The sequence below is a fragment of the Corvus hawaiiensis genome, chromosome 9 (genome assembly GCF_020740725.1).
Source record: "Corvus hawaiiensis isolate bCorHaw1 chromosome 9, bCorHaw1.pri.cur, whole genome shotgun sequence".
Taxonomy (NCBI): domain Eukaryota; kingdom Metazoa; phylum Chordata; class Aves; order Passeriformes; family Corvidae; genus Corvus; species Corvus hawaiiensis.
The window spans coordinates 10,623,096-10,638,006 of NC_063221.1; the positions used below are offsets into that span (position 1 = coordinate 10,623,096).

Consider the following 14,911-nt stretch of genomic DNA (forward strand, 5'->3'; position numbering starts at 1 on the left):
CCAGGTTAAAAGAAAAAAAAAAAGTAAGAAAAAAAGACCATTCTGATTATAGTGGTTGACTTCTTTTAAGGAGGTTTGTCTTTTTTTACTTGGCAAATAACAACCACTGGTTAGACAGAATTAGAGGGGAAAAAAAAAAAAAAAGGAAAGGGGTAAATTTTAATTTAAATAACTGTTCCTTGGACATACTTTGGAGGAAAATCATATAATTCTGGAATTATTACAAGATACGTGGAATTCTACCCAGATATAGTCTATACTCTCCTAATTTCCATCACGAGGGACACCTGGAAAGTAAGTCAACTCTATTTACATAGAATACACATTTCTACATCCCTTTGTATTGCAACATACCCAACAAAGCATTATTTAAGTCCCTAAATGAAGTAACATTCAGAGTTACTCTTTAAACAGGATATTATAAATACAAATTTATCACCAAAACAGCTTTCATTCTTTTGGAAATATATGCAAGAATGAGTATCTTTTTGTTTCTTTATGCAAGAGTCCTGACTGCTCTTGTAGATGATGATTTTAATTGAAGTGTCAACCTAATTAACAACTAAACTTTGAATAATGCTAATGAGAACTGAACATGGCATCAGAGAAAAGACCAGCTCTACAGGTGATAAACCTTCACAGTAGTGACATTTTCCAGTGTAAAGTCACAGTTACTGTGATCTGATCAAAGAGAGAGACCCCCATTGGGTCCAATTATAACTATAGTTTTGAAAAAAAATTATTGAGTTATGATGTTCATAATCTATGCAGAAAGGCCTTTACAGTATAGGTCTTTTCCCCATAGTTGTGATCTTTTCAATTTATATCTAAGCTCTACAGATCTAGATAAAAGTTTAGAGCCTGATTCGTTTAGCCCATGGAAAGCACACACCAAGGCTCATTTATGGTTTTGCCTTCCACCTCAAAAGGAAAAAAAGTACAAGTCTGAGTACAGCAACTGGTTAAGAAGTTCAAGGCTGAAAAAATAAATGCATGTCTTGGTTTTGTGGTTTGTTTTTTTTTTCTTTTGATCTGTATTGTATGATTATTTTATACTTGTAAAAAGTAAGATTTCATTTTGGGGAAAACAAATGCATACAAGGAAGATCTGCCCACAGACAGTAGCACAGTTTGACTAAAATAAAAACAATTAACATGAAGTCAAAAAAGAATTGTCAATGTTAAAATTTTGTCTCTGACATGACAGGCAAAGCATCTTCTAAATATAAGGGAGGGAAAAGGTAGAAAAGTATCCACATTCTTTTAAATCTACATTCTTCTAAATTATACCTTATGATTTTGGAGAAATTATGGCAAACGATAAGACAGGGTAAGAGAAGAAAGAGGGTAAAGATAATGCAGAGCAGAGGGATTACACGACCAAGAGAGGAATGTGAAAGAAAAAGGTGTTTTCTATTTTCCTGTGCTCTGGCAGACCCTAAGCACCCTATTGTAAGCTTGATTAACAGGATGCTTTAGGCAATGTGTTAAAAAGAACACTAGAAAGCAACTAGGCTGCTGCTTGGCTGCCATATCGGTGTGTTACTAGCTCAGCAATATTAAGAACCTCCAATGGGCTGGCAGTTCGGAGGCAGGGTCTCTGGACAGATGCACATTTTTGTGCTTCTGTCCTGGAGGGAATTTGAGCCTCAGAAAGGCAATGCTGGAGTTCAAAGAAAGCTCCTCCAACTCCTGCTTCTCTCAGGGGGCAATGCTTAAAGGCAGGAAGAGCTCTATCAGATTATCCTGCAGAAGAACCAGGAGCACAGCGCTCTTAAGAAGAAGCCTGCAGAGATCATGTGAGCCACAGCCCTGATTTGCCTGCTGTCCCAAGTGGAACCCTGGCTGCAGCACACTTGAAGTGTCCTTGGGACCAGCTTTGGCTTCCTCCAAGCTGAGGCCAGCAAACAGGCGAGCACAGGACAGTGCTTACTCAGGGCTCAGCCCAGCCACACTTGGCTAGGCTGATGTCAAAATCTCCCTGTCCCACATTTGAATCAAAGGCAGAGTGATAAGAGTGATAAAGCAGTTATTACAGCCAGAAGAGCAGCTATAGGTAAGAGCCAGGGTGCACTGAACTCTCTGGAAAGACTTGGTGCACAGCAGGATTGTGACTGCTTAGATCCATGCACCTCAGACCGAGGAAATGTGAGACCCCTTGGAGTGACATCATTCATAGCACTTAAAATAATTTGAAAGTTACACAATTCTGACACCAAGCCAAAAAAATACCAAGCAGCATCTGTATCAAAATCTTTTCCTCATACACATTTTAATCCATCTACCTATTTACGATTAAGAATGCCAAATTTTTTTCTTTGTATCTCTTTTGCAGAAATAAACTTTTACAAAGTTTGAAATTGAAGAACCGCAAACAACAAACTGCAGGGGTTAGAATGCTGTTAAAATTTATTTCTGAAAGACACCAGTGATTGGCTGCAGAAATGGTATTATTAATTTACACTAGAAGCAAACTGTTTTTATCTTCTCCTAGCAACAGCTTCTCATAGGAAGGTGACTTCATTGGACTGCTAAACACTGCCAGTGAAGAGCAATCAGAGCTTCAGGGAAGGTTTAAATCAGTACAATAGTTTTTTGGAGATACAGATGAGACTGATATGTAATTAAGTGCATCTAAAATGTAGAAACATACTGTGTTGGTCATTAAAACAAAAAGTATCATTCATTTAAATGGTCACCATACGGCCTTTCTAGGACTCCTAAAATCTAAATATCTGATAGAAAGGAAACATGACTAATATCTCTTCAGTATCCATGTGAGTAGAAGAATCACATAAAATTAAAAAATAAGTTAATAAGATCACATAGCTATTAATCAAAGCCTTTGTTCCTGCAAAAACTCAAACACACATACAAATTAAAGCACATATAGAAGAATTATATTTGTATACTATTGTTGTCTGAGAAATACAGAACCATGCACTGGAGTTTCAAATGACTATTAGATCTCTGAAAAAAATATATTCAGATATTCCTCTGGTCTCAGCAACACTTGTTATGTTCTAAACTACTTTTTGCTGTTCTCCATCAGACGATACCACTATAAAAGTAAGTGGAAGCTCACTCTCAAAAACAAGAAAGTGCGAGAAGATCACAAAGAAAAGAAAACAAAAAACCTCAAACTAGAGTCTCATATTTAAATCCATATTGCTAGTAAAGGGCTTCTATGTATATTATCTACACACAGAGGATTTAAGCATCTCAGGGAGACCTCCAGCATTTAATCACAATTTCCTCATTTAGACAAAAACAACTACTTAAATGCAAATGTTTTCAAAACTAGTTGCACTTTTGGATTTCATATTCTAGCTTCTAAAACTATATCAAAGTTCAACAGAATCTCAGCTCTAAGAATTTGTTCACAATAAACAGTTGCCTCATAACACTGCAAACACTACTGACCACTCTGAGTTTCTAAAATATATTAGTAATATTTTTGGCTATTTTCTGATGGAAAAAACCATCGTAAATTATGCTATTTATATTTTGCAAAAAATCTTTTTAATTGCACTCTTATACATTGACCTTAATTTCTTTATAATACCATTAATCATCATATTTTAAGAAATAATTTGCACTCCCAGTAATTGCTGTATAAAGTAACCAATTTTCTACATGAATTACAGCCTACTTCTCAAATGCTACTTTTAGAACAGTAATGTTCACATGTCAAATTTATGGTGTAAAAATCTTCTGACTTTAGGAATCTCAAAACTAAAGCTCTAAACCCCAGTTTAGATTCTGTATTGCATCACAGTGTATAGGTACCAGGCAGTACAAACACTACACATCTTTCAACAGCTCTGTAGCTTTCGCAGTTGACAATATTTAACAACCACAGAAGATGCTAAAAGCCTCTAAATTCGATTGTTTTCTGAAGATCATACTTATAAAAGTTCTGCTCAGTCTATGATTTCAAGTCAGTAAGACTTGGTTGCTAAAAGTGATGCTGCCAATTCTGCAAGCTGTTTGGGGAAGTGTTCACATCTGAGCAAAGGAGAAGTCTTTTTGTCAGAGTTGAGTGCAAACAGGTATTGCAGGGTCAGGCCCAAAATTTATAAATGTCAGTCTATGACCACTAATGTTCTTCTAATGTCTGACATTATTAAAGTGCTGATCTCAGTATTATTATATTAGGAAATTTACTCCCAGAGTAGTAGCTCCTTACTTTCTTTTTTTTTTTTTTAATTAAAAAATAATAGACAAATTCACAGTGAAATGATGAAATGTAAAAACAAGCTTTCTTGTCAGAAGAGCGAAAAAAGAGGGGCTTTCCCCCTTCTAAGAAAACAAAGGATTCCTGAAAGTCTTGCCCTGATTTATTCTTCCAATTTTAAATACCTTAGGAGTAGCGGAACTGCTACTGGCATGGTAGTATTTCTAACAGTCAATAAATCTAAAATATTATGTGTGAATATTGGAATGAAGCCATTAAGAAGATTACAGCATGCAACGCAGCAGAGGGTCCTCATGAAAAAAGGACTGGTAATTCAGGACAACTGTGACCACTGACCTTTGAACAGTCAAGACCACTGGTCAGTCTGACAGAATAATAGAGTTCACATGCATAGAAAGTCATCTAGCCTGTAACTATAATTTAAATGCTTAAGTGAATGATTTAAAAATGCCTTTAAATCTCAGTTAATTTATTATACAGTTTATTAGACAATGCCATAGAATAATGTTTCTTTCAATCTTAAATTTATCACGAAAAAATTCACAATCAGAGCATATACACATGGGCAAACCATTAAATACCTATGCTGTGAGGACATCATCAGGCTTATTGATCAAGAAAATAATTACTCTGCTCCCTCTGGACACAAGAAACAGTTTTAGAAAACTTGGAAAATAATGCATTTCTTTTGTTAGACTGTTAACCAACCTGGAATCAATTTTTGAAACGGACAGTAAGACTACAGCTTCTTTTATATTTTCAGTTCTTCATTCTATTTTAATGCCTTTCAGAGGTACTCATTCTATTTTTTCATCAGAAGTTTTACTACTTTTTTATTTATGCTTATGAGGTTTCTCTATATAAGTTAAAATGCTTCACACATGTATCTTTGACATTCCCTTTAACATTTTAAGCCTGACTATTTTGACTCTATACTCCTCTGTCTTATACTTTTTCCCTAAGATATCAGCAGCTGCACTGCCCCTCATGAATGCAAAGGAAGGACAAGCATTTTGTCACCTTATGAACCAAACACAGCCCTGTGACTTTTGTTTCCAGGTTTTCCTACTATAATTGTATATGCATTCCATCAAAATGTTTAATTTAATTGCCTTACAGATTGAAGTGAAGGAAGAGATGGGATTACTCAAAAGCTTCAGTATAAAATCCTCAAGTTCTGCAAGTATATTTTGCATAGAACACTGTTCTTTTTTGTTCTATATTAGCTATGGAAAAGATATTATAAGTCTAGTCTGCAGTCTGTACACTTGGATAACCTACTTTAAGATTTGTAGTAATAACATGCATATATTATGGGAGAAAATACACTTCTAGAAGTATGAAGATGTGTTCCTATTTCCTTCATGCTAGCCTACTTATTTAGAGATCATTTTGATATGCACCTGTGAAACACATAATAAGTACCTCTTTTATTGCACAAAGATCCATTTTGGCTGTTTGAAGGACCTCCAGCTACAACTCCAGTATCTCATGGAATATGATGCCTCATTCTCAATTCGACATCCAGCTATTATTTGGCATACAGACCTTCATGGCATTATAACATCAACCTTATTCACTCAATGGAAGCCCAGTTAAAGTTACTGACACACCAGGAAACAACGCTCTTTTTACTTTACTTGTTACACTCTTGCATGATAGGGTACAGTCGAAGTTATTGTATATATGTTTGTGCATGTATACATGCATAAGTAAATCATAAAACATCACAAAATATACCAATGCAATAATACACATACTAGTGTGAACCACAGAACATCACAATAATTTTTATAGTCTTTTACATTTCTGAACTACAGTTGAGACTGAGTCGAAAGACTGACCAGATGATCTATAAAAAGTCTAGATTTTAACATCATTACAATCAAAGGGGACTTTCATGAATATAATCATCAAGAGTTTGACTTCTATTGTACTAAATATATACAAATTACCAACAATAGCAAAAGACACAGTGTGTCACTATAGGATCTTACTTTTATTACAACAGGGGATTTTTATTTTTACAATTTCAGAAAATGTAACTTTGATTTCATATTTTGATATAAAATTCTTTGTCTCGACAACTATTTGTGATAGCTTGCGCATCTTTAATTAAATAATAAAAACAGTGGTTTCACAGTTATATTCTTTTAGAGCTCTACTGGGAAAAACAAGATAAGTGAATTTTGTGACTATTTAAAATGATATAGAGAGTATGTTCCCCTATAGGCAATAAAAAAAAAAAGGCAAAAAAAAAAGGGGGGGGCACCCTCTGCAAGATCAAAGTCCAGAAAGAACTGGCACTTAATTTATCATCCTTTACAGACAAAAGACAGCTTTCGTCATTTCAAAAGGATCAGATGTCTTTTATGACAAACTGGGTTTGCAGTTTAATTTACAAATAGAATCCTAAGTAAGCAGTCTTTGCTCTGCCAAAGCAAATGACAAACAGTATAGGTTTTCATTCATGCAGCCCTCAGCAGGATAGAAGAGATTAAAATAAAACTGAAATAATTTAGAGAAAACAAATAAATGTTTCACAAAGTTGAAGAAGATCAAAGCCTGAATTTTCTGACCCCAACTGTACAAGCATTTCTTATTATATTGACCAGTGCCATCAGATCATTAATTAAAAGGAAAGCGCTGGCAGGTGGCAGGGAAGCAGAAGCCGATAATTGGCCCCCTTCTTCTTTTTGCCTTCAAAAACTCTCTCGTTCTTTTGCAAGACATGCCACTAGGCAGACAGAAATGCCTACTTTGTAATATAATGATTAAGATGAGATGAAGAGACTCTTGCGTTTAAAGCAGCTCTGCCTAATGAATGCAGCTAGCTTTATAATTATGATCCTACTTTTACAATAAGGAATATGATGTTCCATTCAACATCTCCTCAACTGTCAAAAAGGTAAAAATCTCAAATACAGAGGTCTGAACTAGGTGCTTTTCACCCCCTTATTCCTTTTATAGCAGTTAGCAAAACGAGGCAAAAATAACTACTAGTAATTCAAGCACCTATATAAGAAAGAAAGAAAGAATGAAATGTCTAAGACTCACCACTTCACCAGGTATGTTGTTCAGGTCATTAAAAGGGGTTTCTAGAGTGTTTGTGTCAACATTTAGCAAAACCACATCCTCCAGTGATCTATTTTTTACTCTCTGTAAAGAAGAAAAAAAAAATACTGGAGAAACAATTTACTATGGTGTGCTCCTGAAGTACATTTTTATTATAACGTGCTAAATTACAAATGATGATTTTATACAAAGGACAGTAATGGCAAAAACAACAGTTGGAGTTTTAGATGTAGGATTTGTGAAGTAGATATAGCATTCAGAGTAGCTTTTAAAAATACTTCTTATTCTTCAAACAGTAAGGTTATATTAATAATCTCTGAAATGAATTCCTGAAAAACCAAGATTTACACAGAACACAGTTAAATATATTGGACAAATATATATTGGATAAATATATATTGGAAGTAAATATATCTTATAACAACATTTCATTCTTTCAAATTTGTGAAAATCAAAGATGTTAATGATACAATCAGATGAAAATGAGAGAAAAAACTACCATTATTTGCAGATTTATGTAAGCACCAGGCATGTGACACCTACTATTACCACAGAAGAATGGATAAAACCCTTTTTCATCCATGTACGTGGCTAGCAGCTAAGAATTAAACAATTTGTTCCTTTCAGGAAAAAGGGATAGAACTCTTTTCTATATGGTCCGACAATAATACATAATAATGCAGGAAATAATTCCTGAAGGAACTGAGTGGCTTCTTTTTCAGAGCAAATCTTTCTGTTCCATTATTTCCTTATTGAATAAGAAAAAACATCCTAGTGAAGATATTATGATCAATGCATGCAGGTCATATGAACCTGATTTCGGAGCACAGAAGGCTGTGCCTGGAGTTAAGAAGTGGAGATGATATAGAAGGCCTTTTTCTGGAAAAACAAAAGTGCTGGTGGCTCAGGAAAGACCCCCACCCCATCAGCTTAGCAGATGTGAATTGATCCTTAGAAACTGCTTTAGCTGAAGTGTAAATCAAATAATGTTCTCAAATCAATTATCTACTCTGCATGATAATCAGATGGCACATGTAGGCTTCACAGTGTAATCAAACGCTTATGGAAAAAGGCAAAACTATTCCATACCCAGCTATTTACTGACCAGTCAGGTGAGTTCTATTGTGTTGATTTACATTCAAATCTGTAAAAGCTACCTCTTGTTTTTTGGCAAAAAAATACAAATTTCTAAATTAATAGTTATGAGTGTTACGGGATGGAGGTCAGACTCAAATTTTCAGAGGGACGGGAGCACAAATTATCCAGGAAATCACAATAATGCTGAAATCTGAGTGATGGTGACTCCAAAACAAATTTTACCTGTTCTCATTATTGGGAAAATCTGTTGCTAAAGTACTAAATGCAGGAAAATAACTATCACTGAGCTACTAATCAGACAAAGAAACAAATCACGACATAGAGCTACATGTCTCCATAAAACACTGCAAAAGTAATATTTCAAAGAGAGACATTTTTTACTTAGTAAAGCATATGAAGCTTAAATTTTGTAATTCTACATGCTAAAATACAGGAATATTTCCTGAAGCACTTCCATTAAAAATTTTTTTATGGTGCACACACCTCATGCTTCCCAGTACACTGAAGTGTATACTAAACTTACCTCTATCAAGCTTAAGTGGACGCCAATTAGATAAGGCATTGGTGCACTGAAGAAAAAAAGTGGAAAACATCAAGTTTTAAGTACAACATTAATGGAGTATTTTAAATCTTGGCACATAAGACCCTAGTAAACCGTCACCTGTTTAAGACAGTATTAAATGAACACAGTTGCTACAGGAATTTTTACTCGACAAGGAAAATTTTATTTTACTCTGCAGTAAAAATGACCACAAAATAAATGATGCTGCTCCAAATGATGAGGTATGAGCAAGGAGGCCCCACAGCTTTCATTCACACCTAGTTCCAATAACTGACCACACTGAGCTAACCCAGCAGATGTTCCCAAAGTGGTCTGGTTTTGAAACACCATTCTGGAGAACATGGTCCCAGTTACCATCACCACAATGCAACACAAACATCATGGTTTGGTTCTAAAACCCTTCCCTGGCAAGATTTTGGAAGCTGTATAATATCCTGTTTAACTAGAGAGAATAAACTACTCCTTTCCAACTTGCATAAGACAAGGAACTATATTCTCCAAATAAAACAAATATCCACAGAAAGCCACTGCATTAAGACCTCCTGCCGTATGCAAGCAAGAAACTGAATTAGGCTAATTTATCATGGCTTCCTACAATCTTCTGTTCTGGCAACATCTGACCAAGAATATACTCAGTGTCCAGCACTGAAGGAAAAAAAAAACTCCAACAATCACCATCAGACACTTGGGTTCTGTGAGATTACTGACAATATGCACTCCAGAGAAGCAAGCAACAGACAGGCTGGTTTTGGCAACTCAGTGGGAAACGAATCACTAATAGACCACACAGAAAAAAAAAAAAAACCTAAATAAAAATAACCTCTGAAAAATAAATAAATTTTCAGAGGTAAGATGACTTATACAAAGGTACACAAACAACTCAGACACAATTTCTCTCATGGCAATAATTTGATCATGGATCTGAGCCAGTGGCACTGACTGATTGGTGATTGACTTCCCAAGGATGGGGAAAGGCTTCACTGCATCAGTTCATGTGGTCTCATCCGTTTGGCCCCACCTCTGGGACCAGAAGAAGCAATTCTCACCTGCCTAGGACTACAGCCCATTTTAGAAAAATCTGTACATCCTATGGATCAGCCAATTGCTCTCATTAACAACGTCCCACGGGAGAGGATCAATGCAAAAATAATCCAAACAAAAATCAACAAACAAAACCAAAAACCCAGCCTGAGCAAGGCCCAAACAAGATTTCATCATGTTTATGTTATCAAAATATAGGTTTGCTGAAACTGCAAACTGTCATGACTTAAAGTTTTTCTAGGCAATGGGGCTTCCAAAAAGGAAAAGAGGCTTTATTTTCCCACACATCTTTTTCTTAGCCCAATACTGACAAAATTTTAGCACTTCCTGATGACTTCATCCAGGCTAATCCTTATGTCTTTGTGAACTAAACACAAATTACATGGAGTTGTAAATGAGTGTCACTCCAGAGCAGACACACCTACATATTCAGAGAGGATTTAAACAGCTTTAAACCACTATAATTTTAAGAATGCTTTGTACTATTTAACATATTTAACCAAGCCAGTAAGAACGATCTCGGCTGACACGTAACTGAGAAATCTGCAGTGGAATATGCAGCAAAATAGATCCTCAGGTTCCTCATATCAGGATATCTTAGTGTTCCAAATAATGTGAACAGGAGAAACTACATGGAAAACAAGTGCTATATGATGTATGGATTTTATGCACACTTGTTTTCTCGTACATCGACACTGTTCCAGTAGCTTCACCATGCCTGTGCTGACTTAAGATAGCTGATGATTTGCTCCATTAATAAACCTGTCATTAAAAAGGGTAGCATGTAGCTCTTTTCTCTACAGAACAAAGCAACAGCTACATCATTTCAATTTTGAAGTTAACAGAATAAAGGTACAAAGCGCATCTTGAAAATGGATGAAATAAAAACTGCAGGTATGGAAAGTTAATTTGATCGTTTTCAGCAAAAAGTGAATTTTATTACTGCTGAATTCTGAAGTCTTAACAGCAGAGGACTGTAATATGTACATGAAATGGCTTACTACAATACTACTGGGGGCTGCTATACAGTTTTTCTCTTGCTTATGCATGTTATCACCAAAAATATCAATCTGTGGTATCATTGCCCAAAATAATTACTACATTATGCAAAACATCCAAGTTAATTCGGAAATAATCGTCCCATTCTCACGGAAACAGGCATATGTATATTCTAATTCAGAAGAGACCAAAGCTCATAAAGACCTATTGCAACTGTAACTTGAATTTTCTAATTGCATTATATTCTTAACAGAGCATCAGTATAACAGATGCTTTATCATGCACAGACAAAACTGGCGTGTATTCTAATATCGGTGATTTAGTTTGCTGAGATATTACACAGAAATGTCATGAAATTAGCTTTCTCCTTTACAAAAATTAATTTTATTCAAACATAATTATTATATCAATGCTCAAACAATTTTTGTAGAAGTTTTCTTGAAAGCTAGCCACTCACTCTGCTGAGTGCAAAAGTCTCCTTTTATTTAGAAGAGAAGAGAAATCAATTTTATATAACAATCTAAAACTCAATTTTTCATTAACTGTGCCGTTATTTGCTCTACAGCTACAATGAATATTCCTTTTACAGCCCAGTATTTTGCTATCTTTTAGAAAAAGAAATTTATTATGTCTCACTTTTTGGATGGCCATTCCAATTCTCACGCTGGAGCTCTCATAATGGCATTCAAGGCTGAGATAAGCTGCATGGGGGTAGAAAACCCTCCTGAAGTCAATAAACAGACACTGTTCACACACACTGGACCTTGGCACTCATGGCCTGGCCAGTCCTGAGGGCGTTACAGTCCATACTGACCCTCTGGTTCGGGCTACCTCAGCATCATCTCTTACATTAGGTCTAAATCCAGCCTGTTAATCAGGCAGCAGGAGAGAAATTAACAGAGTTTTTTATTAAAAAGGCAAGTGGAAGAATTGAAATATTTTTTTAATATAGCTGTGCTTTGCTCAAAGATACATTTTTCTTTTTTCATGCTTACAAAATGCACCAACTAGGCACTTTATGTAATTTATCGAATTCTAACCCCCACAGAATTATATCATTTATCTTTATGATATTATAAAGGTATTTAGTCCAACTAATTTTATCTTTGTTTAAAAAAAGCCTTATTACTATGGAATGAACAAAATTATCCAATTGATATTTTCCTACTTCATATACTTGAATACCATTTCAGAACAACACTAAGAAAATGACAGTTCATGGGAGACATCCCAGCAAGTCCAAGTGCAACACTGACAATGAAATTTCTAGGTATGAAAATGCATGTTGAGCTAAAAGGAAAAACAGCACTTTTATAAAAAGAACTTTGCTTATCAAAATGACATAAAAAAATCAATGTATACAAAATAACTTTTAAATTCTTTTATTGATTTTATATGGCATGATCCCGTTGGATGGCAAACTAGATCAGGCCTACCATAAACTTTGACCTCAAGAATTCATCAAGGTTTTTTAACTTGATATATTATATATCTATGAGGAGAACATTTATTTACTGTTAATACACCAGAACATGAGGAAAGCTAAGTAATTTGTGTTTTTATTACACTTTTCCAACCTGTCTCACAAAAGAACCATTCAGATGATCAGAAAAAGAAATGTAAATGCAAAATAATCTGAGTCAAAAGGTTTGAATGATAGTTACTGTGATGAACTCATCAGTTGTGCATTTCTTTTCATGAACTTTATGTTTCCTTTTGAACATTTCTAAAACAGGGAAACTTTTCCTCCACACTATTGTACTACTGTGAAAAAGAAAAAGGGATATAAATGAATTTTACAAGTTTAAGAAGCTCCATGCTTCTTTTTAATGAGTAACAAAATTCTCAGGCCACGGCACAGTGCTCTAGAATCCCAGCTATTATCATCATCACATGAAGCTGTGTACAGCATCTAATATTATTATTTCTGGAAACATTATCTGGGCTTAGAAGGGCAAATAAAAAAATCTTCTAGTATTCAGGATGCACTCTACAGAGTACAGCTTGAAAAAAGATGTTGATCTGCCTTCTGAGAACAGAATTTATGAATGATCTGAGAAATTACAAAGCTTCTGGCAGTAAGCTCAAGTAATACAAAAATTAAAATACACCCAAGTTCTACCCCACCTTGGTGCATTTTATCAAGGGCAGGAGGAGAAACAATTAGGACAGACTTTCTTCAAATGAAAACTATCATTAAAGATGAAAGGCTTAGTAAGTAAAGGGAAGAGTTTAAGAACATTGTTTCCTTTTTTAAAACAATAAATAATATACACATTAATTGTAAGAAATACCACAGAAAGAAATATATACCATGGACAAATATTGTGAAATTCAGGAAAAACCATCAAAGACACTTAAGGAAACATAGCAAGAATTTGTTTGAAAACAAAAGTTCAGCAGACTGGGTGGAGTTCAGTGGAACAGCAATATATTAATAGATTTGAGGGGGGGAAAACTCAACCCAAACCAACATAAAGCCCAGCAAACATATAAGCATAATTTATTCCTATGAAGAAAACATAGACTTAGCTTGGTAAGCATCTGGCTGGGTCTCAGGTTTTATATATAATAACAATTGCCAATCTCTAAAACAGCTTGGAATGGTTCATTTTTCCCTAACAGACCCAGAGGGTCTACATAAAGTGAAAATTTCCAGGGATGGATATTCCTGTTTAAACATTTTAATGGAAACTCTCATTTACTATCTCTGCCACTACTCTGAATAAAAGCAAGTAGTCTTAGCCTGAAATTGTGGAACACAGGCATGTGGAAACATCATCCCCTTGAAGGATCAGAAGTGAATCAAAAAGTGATTCTTGTCCAACTTAAAAATATGCCAAAACCACAAAGTCTGTCATATGAACAGAAACACATCAGGAGAAGCAGAATTCTTATTATAAAAATTCTGGAGTCCCAAAAGGAGTTTTTAAGCTCTTTTGGGAAAGCACTGGCTGGAATCCTGAGCCTGGCTGAGTTAAAATACAAATACTAAATCACTGATGAATACTAACATCTGATTCTGGAAAAAATGATCTTTTTTTTTCTGAATACTTCTATAAGTATCATTTATTTCAACTTGCCAACTAAAAGTAAACTGTAACACAGTTGCATTTAAATTATTGAATGAATTCTCTTACCAATAAAACAGAAACAGTTATTACAAACAGGATTCTAAATGCTGCACTGATAGTAATCAGCACTGTAATTCAAGGTACCAATTCAAGCACCACATCAAGGCATGCTGGAATATCCCTGTTCAAGTCATCATTTAAGCACTGGCCTAAGTGCTTTCATAAACTGGATCCTGTATGTTCAGTCAAATAAAGAGTTAGTGTTTTCATCACTTACTCAGAATCCTAAGACAGGTAAGAATCTCAGAAATGGGGATAACACGTTAACTGTCTTACCAGCAGTAGTCCAGAAGATGTGGAGGAAGCACTGGGATGTAAATATGTTGCCAATACATTGGATATAACAGTGCAGCTGACGCATGAACACAAGCAGTTAACTAAAAATAAAAATACACACACAGAATTGGCAACAAAAAAACATGAATAAAAAGAAAATACAAAATCTTAAGTAAACTTTTAGACATGCAAGAATCTTAACCTCCCCAAATCACCTATTACATAATTTTGTAAATAACTCTGAATTGCCAAAACACATCCATGAAGAACTCTGATGTAAATATATAAGCACAACATCTGCAAGAAGTCAGGCTAACAAGTCGAGTTAGCCCTCCCTGATCAGCTATTCCCTTGGAAAAAGGGAAATAATCATGAATTACTTGATGCAGTCATGATCAAACATGAGTACTGCCATGAACACACAGGACTGAAGTGCACCCCAGTTTAACTCGGCTCCACTGAGTGGGAAAGACTCAGGGGAGTTTTCTGGTCCTCATTTCTGCTATTTCTAACTGGAAGTGATCTGAA

General features: G+C 35.1%; 1 protein-coding gene across 4 annotated transcripts in view; it reads right to left on the reverse strand.

Annotated features, from left to right (window-relative positions):
• Positions 1-14,911, reverse strand: part of DENND1B (DENN domain containing 1B) — a 161,739-nt gene that overhangs the window by 50,255 nt on the left and 96,573 nt on the right. For 3 of the 4 annotated variants that reach the window (XM_048312184.1, XM_048312182.1, XM_048312181.1), the window contains 3 exons: positions 14,384-14,484; positions 8,895-8,940; positions 7,256-7,357 (listed from right to left, as the gene is read on the reverse strand). In XM_048312184.1, the coding sequence (XP_048168141.1) occupies positions 7,256-7,357; positions 8,895-8,940; positions 14,384-14,484 (249 nt within the window). The remainder of the gene's footprint in view (positions 1-7,255; positions 7,358-8,894; positions 8,941-14,383; positions 14,485-14,911) is intronic. The other variant, XM_048312185.1, reaches the window with a different exon arrangement.